General features: G+C 45.3%; 2 protein-coding genes across 12 annotated transcripts in view; both read right to left on the minus strand.

Moving 5' to 3' along the window:
* The window catches only part of ADIPOR2 (adiponectin receptor 2), a 38,283-nt gene extending 29,771 nt beyond the window's left edge, over positions 1 to 8,512 (minus strand). For 6 of the 11 annotated variants that reach the window (XM_015865346.3, XM_085540461.1, XM_085540509.1 and 3 more), the window contains exon 1: positions 8,443 to 8,512. The gene's annotated coding sequence lies outside the window, so the exon portion shown is untranslated. Of the gene's footprint in view, positions 1 to 2,324; positions 2,454 to 6,002; positions 6,067 to 8,264 lie in introns of those variants that run through there. The other 5 variants (XM_015865355.3, XM_085540468.1, XM_085540505.1 and 2 more) reach the window with 4 other exon arrangements.
* A 7,093-nt stretch (positions 8,513 to 15,605) lies between these two features.
* WNT5B (Wnt family member 5B) overlaps positions 15,606 to 21,774 on the minus strand; it is a 59,858-nt gene continuing 53,689 nt past the window's right edge. Inside the window, exon 5 of the mRNA XM_015865368.3 lies at positions 15,606 to 17,085. Within this exon, the coding sequence (XP_015720854.2) occupies positions 16,627 to 17,085 (459 nt within the window). The 3' untranslated portion in view covers positions 15,606 to 16,626. The remainder of the gene's footprint in view (positions 17,086 to 21,774) is intronic.

The following is a 21,774-nucleotide window of genomic DNA, read 5'->3' on the forward strand; positions in this document are numbered from 1 at the left end:
TTATCCACTTAAAACCAGACAATAAGTTTACATTGAAAGGAAAAGATGCTTAGTGTTGTAGAGCAGCTATCAAACATGTACAGTTGTTAACAAGATGCACACATGCCATTTAATCTAGAATCCCTCGATTCCTCCCCCAAGAAACATCTTTGACTTCAGTGAAACTACGGCCAGTTGCATCTGAACAAGTATAAAAGTGTATCAGCACAAGACTAGGAGAAGTTGAGAATATTTTCACCATCTTGGCTTGAGCACTACCCAGAAACGCTCAGTGTAACCCCAGATATCATATTTTAGCCAAGCTCTCAGTTAAACAAGTACTTGTTAAAACTGATTTATTACTGTCAAATACATTAACCTGCATGTTAATCTGCCTCAAGTTACAGATACAGTCAGAAAGGAGTTTTATCAAGCCACATACAGTGCTGCTTTTGGTTCACCCGGGAGTTTGAAATTGGAGCTTCAGAGCGATCATCTATGACAAATGTTGCAGCATGAAAACTGCAAAGAATGCTTAAGACTTTTCCTGTGATTCATTGCCATTTTCCCTGCACTGTTTGATGGCATGTTGTTAGACTCTCAAAACCACTAAATGAAGTCTGCGTTTATCTTAAGATCTTGTGTCGCTGGAGTTGTAAAACACACAGCACTCAAAAGGCGGCTCCAAGCTGACATTCATTGCACCCCAGTGGTGGTGAAAATGTTTCTGACTTCATACAGCCCACTTCACCCATACTTCACTTAGTACACAAAGCAGAAAAGCGAGCTCAAACATTATACTTACTGCAGTCCGTCCAGTAAGTGCTTTGTATATTCCTGTACAAAGCTGAATATCCAATGGTTGTTTAAAGCTGTCATAAAAAGCAGGATTGGTTCTCACTACAGACCACTTGTTTCCTACTACAGTCAATTCTCCAGACTACTTACCAGGAGACCAAACACTGCCAGCACAATCCAACCAGAAACTCAAAGGCAAAGAGAGGCTGAGGACAAGCAGCCTTAGCACACAACACGCGTGTCAGTGACTGGATAGCCCCACACAACACACCCATGCAGCTCTATCATTACCTGTCACATCCCCTGAAGAGGCAGTCCGAAACGCAAGCAGCAGTAAGGCATATCTCCTGCACCTTTCCTTTTTATGTCTGCCTAGTAATTAACTTTAAGTGCCAGTAATTCCCAATTACTCCATCATTAGCGTGACTAAATGCCATCCTATGGTAGGAATTATGCAGCAAGGCTTTGGTCAACCCCAAACACCACCATCACCTGCAACTTTGAATGTTGTAACAAATAATGTGCTTACAAACTGTTCATTCATAACAAAAGACATAACTTAAATTACCATCTAATTCTGGAGTCCCTTTGGCTTTAAATGAGAAAGCGTTCAGAATATCCTGTTACCTCAGAACAGTGAGTGCAAGGAGCAAGTGCCCAGTTTTAAAGGAGCTCCAATCCCCACGTAAGACAAAGCCTCTCATAAAGCATTTTAGTCCCACCTGAACCTTACTGCTGTATGTACTGCTAAAGGAACAGGAATGTGGGATTGTACCTCTTCAAGGATGACCACAGCCTGCACAAAACACTCATGTGAGTCTTGCAGGCACATAAGCCCTCAGGCACTTACATAATAACGAACTATTGAAATGGAGCCAAGACATTAGTTTTCAGAGGAAAACAGTCATGGGTTCTGTGATCACGCTTTGTTTCTCACAATGACTTTACTGTGATGTGTAACAAGGGGCTGCTTTGAACCGCTTAACTGGTACAGAAAAAGTCAGCTGCAGAGGGCTTGTATTGAAAAACGAGAAACTAATGCTCTCCTGCAAACATCTTGTGCCACTTGTGTCCTATAGCACTTTAAGACTCCGCTGCTCAAAATTCAAAGCAGACCAAAGTTCTTACCATCACACAGAGCTGTACAGTTACACCAGCTGACCTTACCCAAGTCGGTTGGTTTTGTTTTAAGACTTGTTTTTCAGTATTGCCCCAGACAGCCTTACATATCATCTCCTTTCCCCTATGCTGACCGCACACTGGAGTCCTTCCAAATCAGTTGACATAACTGGCATTTTCAACAGCATCACGCGCTAGCTAGATACGTTGGACAGAAACGTTCTGCAACTGCTGTGAAACTTGCTCAGCCTCTCTCATACTCCATCAAGAAGGAACTTAACCTGAAATTCCGAGTTTGCCTTAATGACGGGGAAACATCCTACCTGTACACCTCACGCTAAGGAAGCAAGTCCAAATTTGAGGAGGCTTTTTAAGCTCGAGTAGCTAAAACCAACAGAAAACTATTTTGGCAAGATGGCTCCGCTTACTAAATCAACCATTAACTTCCAGCTTCCAAAAATGGAAGGTTTAATTATTGATCTTCCTTGTTTGCAGTCCCGGCTGATGTAAGAATGCCAAGGAAGCCATGAAGAATTACACCCTTCCTGGAGGACGATCTGCAAAGAGAACCAAGCAAACAAACTACCCACCTCTTTCTGCCTCTGACAGGAGTGAAATGAGCATAATCCCCAAGTAGCCAGAGAAGTTTAGCATTCCTCTTTTACACCAAAAATATATTTGGAAGTTGCCCCTTAGATACCTTACAAATCACATTGAAGCTACCTAGCAACTTCCTCTGCTGCATTAGTGAAGCCCAGAAAAAAAAAAGGATTTTTAGAACACATTCTTTATTAAACTGTTTTAATAACGCTGCAGAATGAGTAAGGTTGCAGATTATTAAAAAGGTCACAGCAGGAAGTCAAAGAGTATTTGCACTTAAGCACAGACATTAAGGTTATCAGGACACAAGCGCTCTCCTCTTAGCTTGGACCACAAGGGTCACAACTCCACTAAGTAAAAGCTTTGGGTGACTTCATGTTTTTCCTCAACTCTCAGCACAAACACCTCAAAAAATAATCCCTTTTGTTCCCTGCTGAAAGTACAGCAGGCAGAAAGCCAATGGTTGGCACTCTCTCACATAGCTACTTTAACACTAATTATTAATAGGCCCTTCTTTATATTTCTGGTCACATTCCATTATTATTTTTTTTTTCTTTTTGCCTAGAGAATAATACTAAGAACAGCAGAATATTGCTGTTATCAACCTTGCAACGCAATAATGCTGTTCTAGAAAATATATAAGGAGGCATAAACAATCACTTAAATTAAAGCAAATAAGGCCTCACATCTGCAAGAGAAAGAGAAGATTTAGGTTGGATGTTAGGGGGAAGTTCTTCACTAGGAGAGTGGTTAGGCCCTGGAACAGGCTGCCCAGGGAGGTTGTGGATGCCCCGTCCTTGGAGGTGTTCAAGACCAGGTTGGACGGGGCCCTGGGCAACCTGATCTAGTAAAGGTGTATGTTTGGTGGCCCTGCCAGGCAGGGGGGTTGGAACTACATGATCCTTGAGGTCCCTTCCAACCCAGGTCATTCTGTGATTATGTGAAGGCCTCCACTTGCAAAGCACGTGGTTTGTTGCATGCAAAGTGTCCCGTCATGGCCCATAACACCAGGCAGCACCAGGTTCTACCACCACTAACTTACCATCATTAGAACCTGACTATGCAATGCATGCCCACAAATTCTACCAGCTAAGGACAGCAAGGCTTCAAGCATCCTCCAGTTTACCCCAGGCAAAAGCAGCCCTAAATCATGCAGAGTAGCCCACCAGAAAACGTAGTGATGGTAATTCTTCATCACAAAAGCATGTCCAAACTGTCACCTGAGAGAAGCTCAAGTGCATATTTAGCAGTGCTTCAGGTCAGGTCCTCCAAGCCATCCACTTCCTCATTCCAAAGGCTAAAATAACTTTCCCTGAAGGTAAAAGTTTGCCAATACTCTCAAGGCTGATAACTGGTCTTGGCTATTCTTTGTGCTACATGGGTCTTCAAAACACTGCATACTGGGAGACAGATCTAAGCGTTTCTAGTGCAGGCAGGAATTTTATCCTTCAGATTAAATCTTCTGTGAGCCAGAGGCGTCATTCGCTCTCAGAAGACAACTTCTACTGCCTGTGTTTGGTTATTCCATTTTCATCACAAGTTCTCCATTTCACAAAAGCTCAGGAACCACGCACATACACGTTGGCTTGGTGCCCTTATTACGGCAGCAGGCCCCAGGACACGTCACCCACCAAGTGCTTTGTACAAGAAATCAGTCTGCAGAACCACACGAAGAAAAAGTTCCATACATCAAGATGGTCTGTGGCACGTTCCCTCCTAGGAACAGCCCATTGACTCAAATATCCATAAACATCCCATTTAAACCACGCAGCAACATTTAGAGGAGATTACACTAGTCAAGCAGCAAACACATGCACAAATACGGAGCTAAACAGCAGCATCACCAGAGTGCCATCATTACTAAAAAGAGAAGCCCACAAAGGACTCTCACCAGCAAAACCACCCAGGAGAACTGCTTAGCACACCCAGTGTTTCCCCCAGCCAAACATATGACAGCATATAAGCTGTCACCCTCTAGTGACAGGGCAGCACAACTGATCTTGGTTTTAAACAAGGAATAGCAGTCTCTGCAATCCTCTGATCAAGCGGGACCAAACAGGTTGAGGAAAACGATGTTTAATTTGGTTGATATGGAAGGAAATGAGGTGAAAAAGTGTGAAAAATAGCTTTCATGTACCTATAAATCAATCTGAGTATACCTTTAAATAAGCAGATGACCAGAACTGCATTTCAAACAAGAACAGTTCAGACTGTTCTACAATTCAGAGAGAGTGGTGGGGTGTTGACACAGCTGCCTAGAGAGGCAGTGGATGCCCCATCCCTGGAGGTGTTCAAGACCATGTTGAATGGGGCCCTGGGGAAACCAGTCTAGTACCAGATCTGGAGGTTGGTGCCCCTGTCTGTTGTGGGGGAGGGTGCAGGGGTTGGAAATACACAACTAACTTGACGACCCTCAGGGTCCCTTCCAGCCCGAGACGTTCTATGATTCTATGAATTCACCTTACGCTGTCTCCGTGCTATGCTATAGCACCATGACATCTGTAGCTACCAAAAGCTGAGTTTTCAGCACTACACTAAGATGAAAATTAACCATTTTGAAATAACACACTGCCAGAAAGGAAATAAGGCAGAGCAAAAAAAGGAAGTGTTCTTTCCCACACAGAAGTTTGTAAAGCAGTGTTCTGTTGGCAACGCTCATTTTAAGTATTTCAGAATGGACTTCCAATCTACCCCACACGTATATTGTCTGCTCCCATTTGCTGTTATCCAAAGGCATCTCAGAGCCAATGATTACAGCACTGCCTATTCCAACACCGTCTTCCTGTAAATAGCGCCTATTTTCTGTTCTCACAAGAGCATAATTAGCCCTGTTCATAGCAACAGCAGCTGGCACACCCCAGCAGCAGACTCCATTGCACTTTCACAGCTGCTGAAAACGAGCTGAACCACACTGGCAGTTTTGCTACAGCCCAACTGCAACAGCAGTGGGAAAAGCTGCTGCACATCCCTTCCGGAGAGGCCAGCTGCTGACTGCCACCACAACTGCCATGCTGTGACGTGATAAGTAGCTGCTGCATTCAGAATGACAGTCACCGTGCCCTGAAAGTAAACCTTGATGTTTGTCTTCAGACCGGACTAAGGCAAATCTCTTTGCATCACACCATTGAGAAGAACTTTCCAGAAAACAAATGTACTCACCGAGAGATTCAGGTTTACAGTTACCTAATGATAAAAGCCCGAGTCTTACTGAGCTGCAGCCAGATGGAAAGCAGGAAGTCGTTCTTCTCAAAGCTCTGCAACAGGAGCTATGTGGAAATAACTTCTGCTTCTCCCCAATTTACATCCTGATCCATAATGTTTTACTTCAAAAAATAAAGCGTTCTGGTGCTTGGAAACGTATGCACATAAACAAGCTAAAGTTAAACATGTTTGCAGAAACCTTTTCTCTGAAGAAGCAAAGCCAGTGCCAAGTTTGTTGGCACCAGTTTTATATATTCTTATAAATATTCTTATGTTTTAGGAGAGGATTGCTTGGTTCAACTTGCCTTGACAAACTTCCAAAAGCAAAGGCAGGCGGTCACTACACCAGGTACAAGCAGCTGCAATAGAACGTCCTGCAGGAAGAACTTAGAGCTTTATTAGAGGACGGTACAACTCAGAGCAGCAGCCTTCCCCTTCAACACTGTCCCAAGTACATTTCTGCCATCACTACCAAGATCTTGTGCAAGAACATCTTTTCAATTCTACCCACACTGTCTGCCAGAAAATTCACTGAGTGACTCAGACAGACTTTCAGATCATAAATACTCAGATTTGCTATTTCCATTTCAGATCTACTTCTATTTAAGCATTTGAATCGCTGATGGCATAACAGCAAAACAATCCGACAACCACCCGAAGTTTCCTTATCAAGATTTTCCTCATGCACAGAGACTAATGAATGCAAGCCTTGTTTCTCAGCACAGCGTCTTGGATAATACAGTTACACAACCAGAAACCTGCAAAACTCACACTTGAGCAGCCTAACATTGAGAATCTTTCTACATTAAAGCTTGACACAGCTCCTTGGATACTCGACAGAAAGCAAAAGATACTAACGGAGACCCAAGCATTACAATCACTGACATTACATGCCCTGCCAATTCCCATTAATTTTCCCTTCATGACAAATCAACACAATCTCTCGCCTCGAGCAAGTGCAGGCTTTCCCAAGCCCGGCCTTTTCACCCTGTATCCAGGAGCGGGGCTCAGGTCTGACTCTGACCCACAGCTGCCCCAGACACCACTCCCTGCCCACATGGGCAATCATACAGGAGGGCCACCAGTTCAACAGCAGCAATGCCACTCCAGCAACATGTCACACATCGGAGTGGTGGCACAGAGCTCCGTGTCCAGCTCGGGTGAAGGCCTGATACAGTTTAAGCTCCTACACCCATCCCATTTTACAGCATACTTTTGACAAACCAAAGTTGGGTTGCAGCTTCTAGCTCTGCCACTGCCCATTCTGATTCAGCACTAGCAACCGTTCTCCAGGGTTTTCACAATGAAGCTGCCAACAGCCTTACCAAGAGATTTACTTAACAATATTTAGTAGGCAGCTCAGAGCAGGGAGTCGTCGCTGTTTTAAGCAACCAACTTAAGCCCAACACATTGGTGAGCTCCCTGCAAACTGCCCACTAACACACACAGCGTTCACACAGGATGAAGTGTCACAGGACAGCTGAAAATGACACGTTACATGTTCCCTCCATGAAGCAAGAGCAACGGCAGAAAATAGTTGTAACCAGATCTAGCTGGTACCCCTACAGGAAGGGAAAAAACCTAAAACACAATCACTTCCCCTTCTGCATAGGCGAAAACAATTCAATTTTAATCTTGTGGCGGTGCTTTATAACCGGCTGCACCCACTGCTCCATGACACACATCAGCCTGTCAGTCATTTTTGAAACAGCCTTGTTAAGCAGGAGACCCATAAGGACTGTGCAGAGGACTCTGCGGTGATTCTGGGACAGAGCCATAATAAAGGGCACAGGCAAAGCACAACCTGGAATTCAATGCTCCTGGATACCGACTGCAGCCAGGCAGCAAACACACAGCTTAAGTTACGCTCTGGGACCTCGCCAGCTCATGTCCAGCACAGTCTGTCCAGAGGACACAGCTGACATTAAGGTTCACGTTAAGGAATACACAGGGTTTGCAATAGGACAGCTCAAGCACCTGAAGAATTCAGCACAGGACTAGGACGGATCTTTAAATAAGGAATAACATCTACAGCTTTTCCACTGTGGCAGCTGCGTGTTTACATGTCTAAATACACAAAGCAACAAAGCCCTAGCACCGAAGAAGTTCCAATTTCACTTTAAGGGCTTCCTCACACACACGCTAACCCACTAAAGCCACTAAATCAACTGACTTACGAGGTTAAAGCAGATAAAAAAAGCCCCACAGGCTGCTTGAGGAGCTCCCTAGGAGCAGCAGCTGTCACTGGGCTTTGGCCTCCAGCTGATTACCATCTTTCTTATCACCCCCAACGCACAGGGGACGAGCGCCTGATTACCCCTCCAGAGGAAAACAACTTGTAACAAAGTTAATGAAATAAACTCTCACTCGGGAATAGGAGAATTACGGCCGCACCCCCTATTGCTGAGAGCCGCGGTGTTTATATCGATATACATCGTGCGGGCAGTGCAGGGCAGGGGCCTCATGTTATATTTTTCCCCCCTCCACCCAAGGACCCCATGGCCCACCCCAACCAGCAACAAGTGCCCTAAGGCCGAGCACTGGACTCTCCCCCACTCCCAACCCACCGTCAGCCTCAGGCCTACTCCCTCATCCCCTCCGAGCTCCGCACCGCAGCGCTCCGACCGCCGACCCGCTGCCCCCCGCCGCAGGCCCCGCTCCGCACCCCCATCCCTCGCCCTACCCGACCCCGCGCCGGAGAACGCGGCGCAGAACGCTCCGAAGCCCCGCGGCCCCTCCGCTCACCCGGCAACAGCGCGCCCTGCCAACGGCCGGCGCCCGCCCGCCCTGGCGCCCGCGAGGTGCCGCCGCCGCCGCCCCGCGCCGCCCCCCCGTCCTGCTGCAATCGCTGCCGCCTCCCGGTCTAACGCGTCATCATCGCACGAGGCCAACGCCGCCAATCGGCGCCTCCCCACCGCGCCTGCGCGCCGCGCACCGGGAGGAGGGGCGGGCAGCGAGTCCCGGTGGTTGTTGGGGGATGCAGGCCGCCCATGGCGGGGAACGGAGAAGCGGGGGCGCCCCCTCGCCGCCGGGAGCCGATTCTGATTGGCCGTGACGTTTAGGCGGGCTTTTGTTCTCCGCTGTCGCTGTTACCATGGCTCGCTCCCGATGATGGCTCTGCCTCTTCATGGCAGCAAAATCGCTGTAAATCCGCGTTTTAAACGCTAGTCCTGCTGCTTGTGTTTACAGTGTCATCAATCAGAACGCCTTCTGACAGCACAACACAACACACAGGAGCAGCTGCAGTTGTCTCGCTCCCGGCTCCACCCTGCTTGGCAGATGAAACATTTCCTGCCCCTGTGTTTCAGTATTTCATCTCTAAAATGGCGCTAAGGAATTTTGAGATAGTTTTTTGAGTTCCACCGGCCCAAAAAACGCCTGGTAAAACGACGTGTCATTTTCATCTGTCATTTCCTGTCGCTGTAACTTAATGCGGACTCAGCCGATGGGGGGAAATAGAGCCAGGAGCATTGTTTCATTAAATATTAAATAAATGGGATTAAAGTGGTTTATTCTGGTTCAAGAGCCTGGAAAGCAAAACAATAACAAGAAAAAGGCAAAGAGAAGCTGTGCTCTGACATACTAAACAAACAACTCATTTAAATGTATATATATTTATATAAAATAATATGACCATATAATAACCATAATCATAAAATAATATAACCATATATTAATAATAAATAATATGTATATATAATATATAAAAATATATATAAATATATAAAAAATATAAAAATATATAAAAATATATATATATATAAATATATATACTGAGTTATGTACTTCTTGGGCATTTTTAGGTAATTCCCGGAGTTCAGAGCATGGATATATCGTATTCATTGCCTTAATTCCTTCTCCGAATGCTTTTGTTCTAAATACGGGCCTGCGCTTTGTTCAAGTAGGCAGCTCATTAGTTAACTCTCTTATTGTTCCTGAGCAAGAGAGAGCAAATTTGCTTGTGGTAATTGAGACTCAGAATAATGACAGTGAATTGCAAAGCTGCTGCCACTCTAAAGCCCTCAGCTGATGTTTTCTCAGCCAGAGAAGGGGACTGGCTCAACACTGATGCTGGCCGTGAGCAAAGCTGGGCTACAGTCAGCTGCAGTGCCTGTGACTTTCAGTGTGACGCTGGCTCTACTCCACATCTGTTTGCTTTGGTTTTGTTGTTGTTGTTTTCCCTGAAAGGCATCATTGTAATGTGTAATGCCTCATCCTGCTTTTCCTGCACTGGTCACGACGCTCCGGCAATCTTTGCAAAAGACTGACACAACTACATGGCACTCTAGGAACAGCCGAAAGACAAATAGTGATTCAGAATAAAACTACCCTAGGGTAAGGAAGAGCCTGTACATTTTTCTTACATGATATGCCTCATTTCAGCAAGTCTTTAAACTGCTTCATTTCCACTGGCAAAAACATCTGCTGCCTTCTGTGCTTCCCAGAATGGCTGCCACCCTATGACACCAGCGCTATGCAGGGCCTGGGGGCAGGGAATTGGCGTTACTATTTCCCTGGCCCCCAGTGAACCTTTGCCTGCTCATTCTGTTTGCATTTCCTTACAGCAGTCTGCCCTATCTCATGCTCATCTCGTGCTCTGGCAGCATGCCGAGGGGTGGTGCTCACTGCTACAGCCAGCATGATGGCTGACAGCAGTGCCACGGGGTGATCAAACCCGGCTCCCCCTGAACACGCAGTGTGGGGAGGTAACTGTGGCATTTAGGCAAACAACCTGATTGTCATGTTTCTCCCTTCTGGGCAATGTGGTCCCTAAGTCACTGCTGGGCCATCTCAGGGGCAGGCTGTTGTGTCAACATGACCCAGGTCCAGCCTGCCAGTCCCAACCCCTGTGAGAAGAATAAATGAAATACAAAGGACAGAGAGGCCGAAATTAATGAGCTCCGGCCCAAATTGTAAACTCCCTCAGTGCTGAAGGCACAATGAGAGAAGCAAGAGTGGCAGAGCAGTGAGGATAAAAGGCGGTGGCAGAAGCGTTATCTTCCTGTAAAGACAGAACAGCCCCAACTATTAATGGGATTTCACAAGAAAACTGCATGATGTCTTAGAGGCTTCCTAGAACCTTCCTGTCCACTGCTGAAGAGCTCCCAACACATACCGTCTATTGGAAAGGAAAAATCAAAGCAAGGCTCTCTCTTAAGCAAAAAAGACCAAATAGCTTTAAAACATAAGCCTAGCTTTGATGTTCTACCAAAAATGTTACATAATAATGGAAGCAAGGAAAACATTTTGGTAACATCTCTTTTTATATATGTGCTACGCAGACATGTTGCTGTGGGTGTGCCAGTAGGCAACCCTGTTCTCTGCCAGTGCACAACAGAACTGGCACCACTACACCTGGAGGACTTGTGTGAGATCTTCATGCCTATGCTGCCTAGCAGATGCACAACCCTTCTCACGGGTCAGAAGGCCCTGGTCTAAGTAATACTGGCATTGCAAGCTGAAACTGCACTTGTGTGGAACTGGCCTCCCATCACATCGCATCACTTCAAAGGAGAGCTGCGGGCACTCTCGCTGCGCTTCTCAGAGCTGAGGCAACACTCAGAGATCAGTGCTTAAGGAGGGTGTGTTTCTTCTAGGGGTGGTTGTGGTGGAGAGGCATGTCTGCAGAGTGTTACATCTGCTCATGTGGAAATGGAAAGAATGCTTTGGCTTTCCCACTTACAAGGAAACGCTGGCTCTTTATAGAAGACAGGTGGCATAGTCCGAATTAACAAATAGACAGAAAGCATTACGATGGCAAACAAATGAAATAAAACCAAATAACTTTCTTGGCACATGTCTCCTGTACACTCCAGCCACTTTTCCAGGCTTTGACACAATATCTAGTGGTTAAATACATTAATAGTTTTCTCTGGAAAAGGGAGGAGGACTTTTTTATCACAAGGCAAGAACCCATGAACCCTTTCTCCATGTGACTCACTGTGGAGGCATGCAAATTCTGGCTACTCACAGTTAAATTTTCCAGAGTCCGCTCATTCAAGTGAAGACTGAGCCCTAGTTCTGCTAGCTTCAACCGTGCTTTGGTTTCCATTTTATGGCTGCTCACCTGTATTAGGAAGAAATAAAGAAACTCCTTCTCCCAGCTCATAGAGGCTGAATTCCTGACTCTACTGTTTGTTCCCCTGTTCTTTCTTTGAGGAAATGCTATGAACAGGTTACGACCTTTTGTATCCTAGTGCAAAAAATAGATTTCAACTGTCGTTTAAGCAGAGCTAAGAAAGAAGAGGGAATGGTAACCCTGCAGGAGAGGTCTGATAGTGGGTAATTCAACAGGAAGGCACGAGCATGCTGTGATCATTGTATTATACAATGGGTTTTTATCACTGTTGTTCTGGGATTTAGAATGGCTGATCATGATTCTTTTTGTCCCTTCCAGTAGGTGTCCTGTTGGCCACAGAAATCTGTTTTGCTTATCTTTGAGGCTGGTTATATTTAGACTTCAGAGCTGGTATGCTCATAACATGGCCCAGTCCCAAAGCCACCTGCTATCTGCACTGGAACTGGGGCTGAGACAGACTGCATGCTTGATGGCCTGTGCATCCATCAGTCCTTTTGTGTGGGGTATAAGAAATGCCTACAGCGCCCTGGCAAGGAGTCAGGGCATGGCTGAGATAGATACATTTGTGGACTAAGTTCATGCACATCTGGGACCCATAGTTTAGATGTAGCCAAAGTATAACTTTGAGTAGAGGGGTTTCCTTTGATGGGAGTATATATATATTATATTATATATATATACACATACATACATATATACATATATATATATATATATAATATAGTAATATCTGCCCACTGTCTGCTGCACAAGAGGTTTTTCAGAGCATGCCATCCAGTGAACTTTATTTCACAGAGTTTCTTCTAGAAACTACTTAATCTGACTGTAGTTAATGTAGTTAAACAAAAGCTGAATGAAAATGAATGTCCATATAAGCAGCTGGTTCTGGACAACCTTGTGACAGATACTTAAGAAATGCCCTTTAGTTGCTGAAAGGTATTTCTCCTTGAGATGTTCTGCATTTGTGTCAGCTGATGAAAATCCTGCCTGTATTTCTGTAGCCACAGGTGATTAGGAATTGCTCCTGCAATGTAATTCAAACCTACCAGGCTTCTCCCAGGACAGGTCAAGTGAACAGAGAGAGACCTTTGCATGTTTGATTGTATATGACTGAACAAGATCTGCTTCATTTGTGCTTTATCAGGGCTATAAAACTTGGGTCTGTGTAGACAGCATATGGTGAACTTAAACTACAAGTCAGATTCCACGTTGCTGTTTACTGAATTGCAGAAGGCAGCATTCTCTCAGTTACACTGAACTTTGGGTAGGTGCAGACTTCTTGGAGACAAAGAATAGGAACCTCCAAACAATGCAAGTGGCTGTGACTCCAGTGGCGTTAAAAGGTTTGTTAATTTTTCCCCACAACCCTGCCATTACCTTTTTTATTCTAATTACTATCAAAGTTTCGGTTCGTTCCTGTGTCAGCTGTTGCTTAGCTTACTTTGCAGCAGAGTGTACTAAGGCCTCATTCATTCACTTTATAACTTATATATTACCAACCAGTTGGAAAATGATGACAGATTAGCATCCTGTTCTGCTCCGTTTAGGAGCTGATGTTCAGTGACTTGCAATAACCATGTGTTTGCGTAGTGCCTTTAACTCCAAAATATTTTAGTTTTACATGACTTACGGGTGGTCATTTCTATCAGCCTTGAAGTGCAGCGACTTCAGGGTTGGAATGTGGCAGTCAGTTAACCAGCACATGCTATAAAATAGCGCATTGTGTGAATATCTTATCCATAAGAAACTGCAAACAGAATTCAAGTGGGCAGGTATTTGATTCAGAAACCAGGCTACTACCCCTCAGCCTTACTCTCACTACACATGATATTCAATGGCCACAAAAACAAGTTCTGTGTTTTACCTCTGTTTCGGAGAACAGCCTTTCCTCTTCCAGGCTCCTGCTGTGCCCCCCAAACCAACACTATTCATCAGAAGAAGGAGGTATTCTGTTCTTAATTTTATATAGGAGACTGGAGATTACAGTGAAGTAACTTGAAGACTACAGAACAGGTCATTGGCAGAGCTCAGAATGAAGCTCAGCTCCCCTTCCCCACATGCCTCTACAACTTTGTGTACCCAACAAGACACAGCTTCAAACACATCATTTTTGAACTTTCATAGTCAAGAAGCAGTTCTCCTACTTTACTGTTTTTCTTTGGCTTTGCATCAAACTGAACTTGCTATGTTCCAACTTATTTTATACTTAATGTCACCCTGAGGGGGTTGGTTCTCCGATGTGTGGGCACCATAGAAATGAAGCTTTAAGCTAGTGCATTGTGGAGTCACATTTTTGGACACAAAACTATCATATAGATGAGAAGGCTGAAACCTAGGTCTGGTTAAAAAAAAAAAAAAAAAAAAAAAGGAAGAAAAAAGAGGGAGGGAAAGAATAGTCACTTCTCTCCCATCTCTATGGTCCCAGTCCAGTCCAGTAGGAACTACTGGCTCCAAGCAGGCTGTTCAGAGTTCTGGGACAAGTAGCCAAAATCATCGTATTTCCATCCAGACAAAATTTTGGGTGGAAAGAGAAGGACGTACCCAGGGACACCCAAATGAATAGCAGTCCCTAACAATGCCAACTTTTCCTCTCCCAAAGTTGTTTACACCCACAGAATTAACTGTGGTGCCAAACGGCGAGAAGAGCTGGGACTCCCTTAAATGTGTGGTCTTTATTGGGAAGGCCAAGTAAAATCATTTGGAATTATTGGACACGTTAACAATGCTTGAGGGTGCCGTATACAAATAGCTGACACCTTCAAGGACTGATGCAATGAGAATGGACAAGAACACGAAGCGCGGACGGTGGGAGGAATGGTCTTTTTAGATGTATCCAAGGTAGAGCAAGTTTTATTACTGGGCTAGAAACGTATAGTATCCCAGGAGTGAATAGCTCACACATTTGATCTGATCTTGGGCTCAGTCCAGCTCCCACTGAAGTTTAATGGGAGTTGGATCAGGCCATTGCACTCACATTTTTTCCATGCATGGAAAACTATTTCCGTTACTTTGAATTACAATACCACTGGCTTTGGATTTTATATAATAAAATAAATCTAGGCCACTGTTTATATTCCAAGAAACTGCATTCTGAGATGCCAGCAAATATATGGCCTGTCGGAGTAAAAAAAATAAAATTAAAAACTGGACACGTTGGTTTAAAAAAACAACGGCTCCTAATTATGAAACATAATTTTTCTTCCTTCTGCTTTTCTGGAGTCCTCAAATATTTGAAGTATGAAAGGTACATAGAAATTCTTCTCTGGTGGTTGAAATGGCGGGATCTGTAAAAGTGCAATACTTTATAAGAAACAGAGGTTTAATAAAAAAAAACCAATAATCTTCACGACTGCCTCTTTGCTTATTGGCATATTTTGTGCATTTTTAAAATATACAAGTTAGAAACCCATTTGGAATGTCAGTAAGAAAGAGGATGTATATTAGCAAAGCCTTGTATTTTTGGGACTGGCCTCTCCTGATTGTTCTCTGACTGCAAATGAGCTCTGCAGATGCCAGGAGGCACAGGAAACGTCTTGTGCTAGAAACAGCATTTGTTCCCTGCTTTATGAATTGGACTCCAAAGCTGTAAGACTGGGTAGCAGGCATCAGTGACTGCTTCTGCCCTGGTATAATTTTATTATACGCTTATATACCAACAAAAAGTACACAAAAAACTTTGAGCGGAGAATATATGCCCACATTCTGGGAGCAAACTTACCTGCGGTTAGTTTAAGATGGGGAAGAGCAAGGCCCCCAGTCTCTGAAATATAAAGCAGCAAAATAAAGAGCCTCAAAAAGGAATAAAACAAAACCACACATATACACAAGCAACAGAGGGAAAGAGATTTAATTGAGGGGTGTTTAATATTAAAGAGAAACTATACATCTGGGACGGTGGTGAGGAGGATTCAACAGAGCCAAGCAAGGTGACCACCTGCACCCACTCCAAAGAGGAAAGACGGCAGCGGCATCAGGAGCGCTTATGCAGTCAAGTACGCAAAACTTCTGGCAGAATATGAAGTATGTCTCCTTTGCAAACGTCCCTGGCATTGGCAACTTTTCTTCTACAATTACAAATTTCAGCATGGGATTAAAAGGAGAAGTTCTCTCTCTTGTATGCTGCCACGTAGACTGAGCTGGACAGCCTTCCCCTGTGTCCTGGTGGCACGGAGGAGCTGGGTGCTGGCTTCACTTGGACTCCCAGCCGCAGGTCTCACTTTCCCTCCTCATGCAGACCTTCTGCTGTCATGCTGTGGGCTTTGCAGCATCCAGGAATGCTTTACATGACTGTGGAGTTTAAGCTGTGTTCTTGTGCATGAGCCTTGGTAACTTTCCCTTTCACGTGACAAAACCTTTCAGAGAGATCAAGATTTGGTTCCAAAATCCCCACTGGTGTTTAGTGGGGTGACAGGGCTTGACACTTGGCACAACCAGGACTCTGCCACGCCTGGCTGTGATTTCAGATGTCCAGGAACAATGCAAAACACTGAGATGCAATGCTGAGACTGAAGGGAGCACCTACCCTTCTCCTTGCTGCCGATTTGGTTTCTGTTGTGAAATGGTGTATATGTGTAAGTGTATGTGCATGTGTGAGTGCGGGGGGTTCACTCTGTCAGCACCTCTGTGGCATCTTCACCCTGCACGGAGCCTCCAAGGGGAGATGCACACACAAACTCCCTGGCAGAAGGGGAGGGATGACAATGCAGCCAGCTTGACGGGGGAAATCTCAAAACCAAAATGTCTCTTAAATAAGCTTCTTTAATTATTATCATCATCTGTTTATTTATACAAATATAAAATATATTTATATAGATTTATATAATATAGATTTGTTGCTTTGGTGGCTCTTTTCATTTACAGACGTACTGGTCAACGATCTCTGTGCACTTTTTACACTTGACGTAACAGCACCAATGGAACTTGCAGTGGCAACGCTCCACCTGAACGCTCTTGAATTGGTCGTAGCCCCGTCCACAGCACATCAGCTCACACCCATCCATGCCCTCTGAGGTCTTGTTGCACAGGCGGCCCTGTGTGCCCAGCGAACCGGTGGTCTCATTGCGCAGGCAATAGTCCGGGCTGGGGTCGACATAGACCAGGTCCTCCTGTGTAGGCATGTTGAAGCGGTTGTTCACAAGCTCCAGCTTGCCTTTGCGACTGATCCGCATGGCGGCCGCGCTGTCGTACTTCTCCTTCAGCAGGTCGCCCACCTTGCGGAAGTCTGCCAGCTGCAGCCAGCATGTCTTGAGGCTGCAGGAGCCTGACACGCCGTGGCATTTGCAGGCCACATCCGCCAGCTTGTACACGGCCTGCGGGGAAAGCAGCACGGTCAGCAACGCAGCATTCTCACTAACCCAGCAGCTGGCATTTGGTACAATGAATCCGCAACCACATTTTCGTAAGAGCTTTGATTATACCCCTTTTTCTGCTGTTTCATCCTTCAGAACAGATAAAAATCTCCTCTTCTTCCAACTGCAAGCCAGTTCCCTAAATATTTCTGGTCATACTGCTGCTAAGCATGGCTTCCCCCACCCCACCTTCTTTTCCTCCAGCAGGCTGCTGACTTGATGGCATGATCAGGAACAAGAAAGACCATGAGGAAGAGCCCTATCCTTGTGCTTCTGGAAATTCCCCATGCCCCATGGACCACCCTACTGCACATTTTTCCCTTCACAGTTGATACAAGGGAACACCTGGAAACCTGCTCATTTCCTGCCAACTAAAACAGGAACTGATGCTATCGCTCTAGGAATAGACCTGCGTCCTTTTGGAATAAATATACGAACCCATGTCTTTCCCTTCTCTCTCTGCCGAGCATCTCATTCCCTGCAGTCTCCAGAGGGATCCTTGTTTTTCAGAGAAAAAGGAGCGGAGATGGTAGCCACGGTGTGGAAGGTGAACATCTTCAAACTGCCATCCACATCTCTTCCACGCGTTACCAGTCTCCCAGAACAGCAGATAATTAAGCCCTAGCTGCAAATTTGCGCCATCTCGTGTCCATATACTCCACTGCAGTAAAATCACTGGTGCAAAGCAGAAGGACATACGCTTCAAAAAGCAAACACACTTTCTAGTATTGTGTTCTCTGAGATACTTCAAGTTCCATTTTCAGAAATCTAAGAGAGGCTTAAGATGCATCACATCCCTGAAAATACAGCACCTTGTACTGCAAGGAAGGACACCAAAATGAACAAATGGTCTGGAGAATCTATGCCAGTGGGTGTAAAAGCCTCAGTAGAGCAAGTAAGCCCCCACTCTCCTCCTCCCTGCACTAGCTGGGAGGAGAGAGAGAAACTGAACAACATTTTACAATAACATAGCTCAAAACCAATGAAAACAAAACAAAACAAAAAAAGCCCTCAAGTGCAGGTCGGGTTTGTTCTTACCATTAATTGCAGATGCAGGTACCAAACTGCCGGCTATGTGAGACCCTGTCAGCGCTAACAGGAACTCGGAGTTTACACAGTGAAGGGCTGGCATCGGCGTTCAGTCAGAGCTACCAAGTGTTCAGCATTCGACTTGCAGAGCTCTTTGCATTTTACATATGAGGCTGACATCTGCTCTCTCATGGCCATCTTGCCTCTTGCACGTTTGCAGGGCACTGCCTCTGCCAAATCCCACATGCCAAACAGAGCTATTTGGCATCAGCTGCAGAATTACCACCAGCTGCAGCTGGGGTGGGGAGATCAAGGAACGTGAGAAAAAATAGGATGTTTTGAAGAAGTCAGCGATACATCTTCCAGACAGGCTTTCTGCTGAAGAAAGCAGCCCAAGTCTGAGGTTCCTTTCCTGCCTCACTCATTGACAAAGAAGAAAGTTTCTCAGCTCTCCACATTCGCTTGCCAAGAAACAAGCGATTAAGGCGATCCTGCAAACAAATCCTTCTGCGTATGACTGCACTGCGGACTAGCAGGGAGAGGTCAGAGTTCTCCTAAAGCAAGTGGCGGCTCCTGCTCTAACAAACACCTAGTGCTTCTCACAGTTAGCGAAGATTCAATTGGGCTTAATGGCTAAATCACACGGAGGCCAACTCAGCTCCCAAGAAATCAATGGGCTGAGTCCTGAAAACAGAGGAGCTTTAGTTCTGCTCCTTGGAGCTCAATTTGTGGAGGCGAGTGCTCACAGTGCAGAGTACCAGCTACAGGCTGGGAGTTAAGCAGTCGTCTTGGCTTGAAGGGCAAGTGTGGAGGACCAACCACACTGCTACTTAAAAACTCCTGCTGCACAACAACCAGACAGCTACAGCTGAATTTCCCAGGCTCCAAACACTTACTATATCCTCACTACATTGCCAGTCTGCTCATTATGAGCTTTAGTTAGCACTTTCTGGTTACGGCTCCGCCAAATCCCAGGCCACTCGTGCCTCCTTTGCCCTTGCATACGTTTTTATAAAGTATTATGATTCTTCCTAATCCTAGGCTTTGTTCCTTTAGAAAAACACTGCAACCCGATCTCTCTCAGTGAATGTCATGGGGCTGAGTTCACTCCGACTTGGCTTTAAGCAACTGATGCTCAAAACATCTGGCCCGTGTGGGTGACGGCCGTGCGGGGGAACGCGAGTGCTACCAGTTACCACAGGTAAGCATGGCGCCGCTCAGCCCCCGCCATCGACATCCCACTGAGGTAACACCGGCTTCAGCCTCTAAATGGCTCTCCCCTCTCCCCTTGGCTGCCTGGATGGGGAGAACACAGAGGAAATTGGAGGGCTCCTTTCTGACTGGGCGAGGGTCAAGGTAAAGAATAACAGACCCCATGTGTACTTCTCAAAGCAGGGTCTGATTGATGGCCACACCACTTAAGCAGGTTGAAAATGTGTCTAATGGAAAGGCTTAAGGCCCTTTCCCATAAGCCCAAGTTCTCTTCCAATTCTTTTCTTGCAAGAATGGGAACAGGAAGAGAATTAATGGGGAATTCCTATGTGGTCAATTAGCCAGACCCCCTTCCAGGCTCTCCTGGCACTGGCTTGAGTGACTGATGACTGAAGCCTGCCATATGCTGACTGGGTAAATAGTGCAGAAGGACTGACCACTACAGCCCGCCAGACAAGGGCGACAGATAAGGAATGGGTGAAAGAAGAGAGGGTAATGGAGACCAACTGGAAAAAAGAGACAGATGGAAGGAAAGAGCATATTGAGATAACAGCCAAAGACAAACAAACAAGGGCAATAAAGCCAGGAGCATTACCACACGGACTGTGACGTGGAGTGAAGGGGTGATGGGGTCAGAAGTGCCCTGAAAGATAAAAGGACTCTGTTTCCTTCCTGGCCCCTTCAGCTCCTCATGAGAAGTGCTGAGAGCAGGGACAATCCTCCCTCCTGCCCTCAGAGCTCCACAGGGTATTAGAGAACAGTCTCACCTAGAGGAAACTGAGTGGGATCACCTGCCAAAAACCTGCCTGGAAATCAGAAACATCATCCATTCAAACACAGGCTGGGAAGTGGGAGCAAGGCTGCACAAGGGACGGCAGCTGGTGGTTGCTTAGCAGTGCTCACTGCCACATCCCCTTCCACTACTCCTCTACTGCAGCAGCACTTTCAGGAATACAGAGTTACATATGCACCTTCTTCTTTGCAAAACCAGAATCTCAGAAGTGAAAACATTCAGGAATGTAGGACTAGCTGGGACCTCCTTGGTTATTAAGTACAATCTCTTGCTATTGTAGGCACTACTTCAAGTAATGCTTTTCTTAAATGTATTGAGTGCCCTTTTTAAAGCAATTAGGTTTTCAGGCACCATTATTCTGATCACAATTCCAATGATAAAGTATCTTTTTCTAATTTCCAGCTTAAGCGTATTCACTTTATGCCCATTTGCTCTTGTGCCAAATTGGCCTTTTGCTTAAAAAGTACTTTTCCTTCGCTATTATTTCTCCCACTAACGTAGACATCAGTCATATCCTCTCTCAGCTTTCACTCTGCTAGGCTAAACATGGCAAGCTGTTCTAGCCTGCTTTCTTAAGAAAAGATTCCTATCCCATGGGTCAAGCACAACAACCCTTCTCTAGTCTGGGGTCATTTTACTTGGGAATATGAGAGCATACAATATTTTGGGGCCTTACAAGAGCTTAGTACAATGCCATTACTATTCCCCCATGTTTTACAAAAAGACTTTCCTTCTTATGTTGCAGGGTACTTGCCACCTTAGGAGACACACTGCATCTGCTGTCACCTTCAGTTGACAGCTGCACACAACTTCTTTCTAGTTTCCTAATGAGTAAAAATGTTTTTCATGCAGGACCTTGAAATGATTGTTTCAATGCAGTTTTGTTCAATGTGAAATTAGTTTCTTCTCCGTATTTGTAATATCTGCCACCACTGCATAATCAGCAAATTTCATCACCACACTCCTAACTCAAGTGCCAAGGCTAAGAAGCAAAATATTAAGTGTTAGTCTTGAGGCAAGACCTTGAATATGTCTGCTAATTAAGCTTTGCTGAGATCAATATGCATCTTTTCTCACAACTTACTGACACCCTGCCTTGAATCATTTTCTTATCCATCTCATAGTCACTGTATCTCTTAACTTCTCCAATCTAACCAAGTGTTTTCATGTGGGAAATATATGAATTATCTCATAGAAGTTCAGCTAAGTCATTTAGCTATCATTTACCTACTGAATCTATTTTGCCTTCCAGTAAATCAATGATATCCTAAATGACTGCATGATCAATGTTCAAGAATTGTGAGATGTCCTTCTGACCAAGGTCACTCTGCCCGTGCTACCAGGTGCCAGCTCTTTCAGAATGGCAGGGCACTAAAAGGACTCTCCCTGCATCTTGAGGGCCTTAAGTTTCCCAATTTTTGCTTCCACTTTTGTGGCGATCATTTTTGGTTCCCCTTTCTGCCACGTCAACATGTTAACATTTCCAAGAGCTGTGAGGAAAGGCTGCCTTGTACTGGCCAAACAACCCCAAAACTCATAGCAAAGTCACTTCAGGGTTATCTCAGTCTAGATCCATTCATATTCATCTCCTTTCCTGATCCCAGCATCCACATTCC

This window comes from Coturnix japonica, chromosome 1, assembly GCF_054131305.1.
Source record: "Coturnix japonica strain WE chromosome 1, WE-NBRP24, whole genome shotgun sequence".
Classification (NCBI taxonomy): domain Eukaryota; kingdom Metazoa; phylum Chordata; class Aves; order Galliformes; family Phasianidae; genus Coturnix; species Coturnix japonica.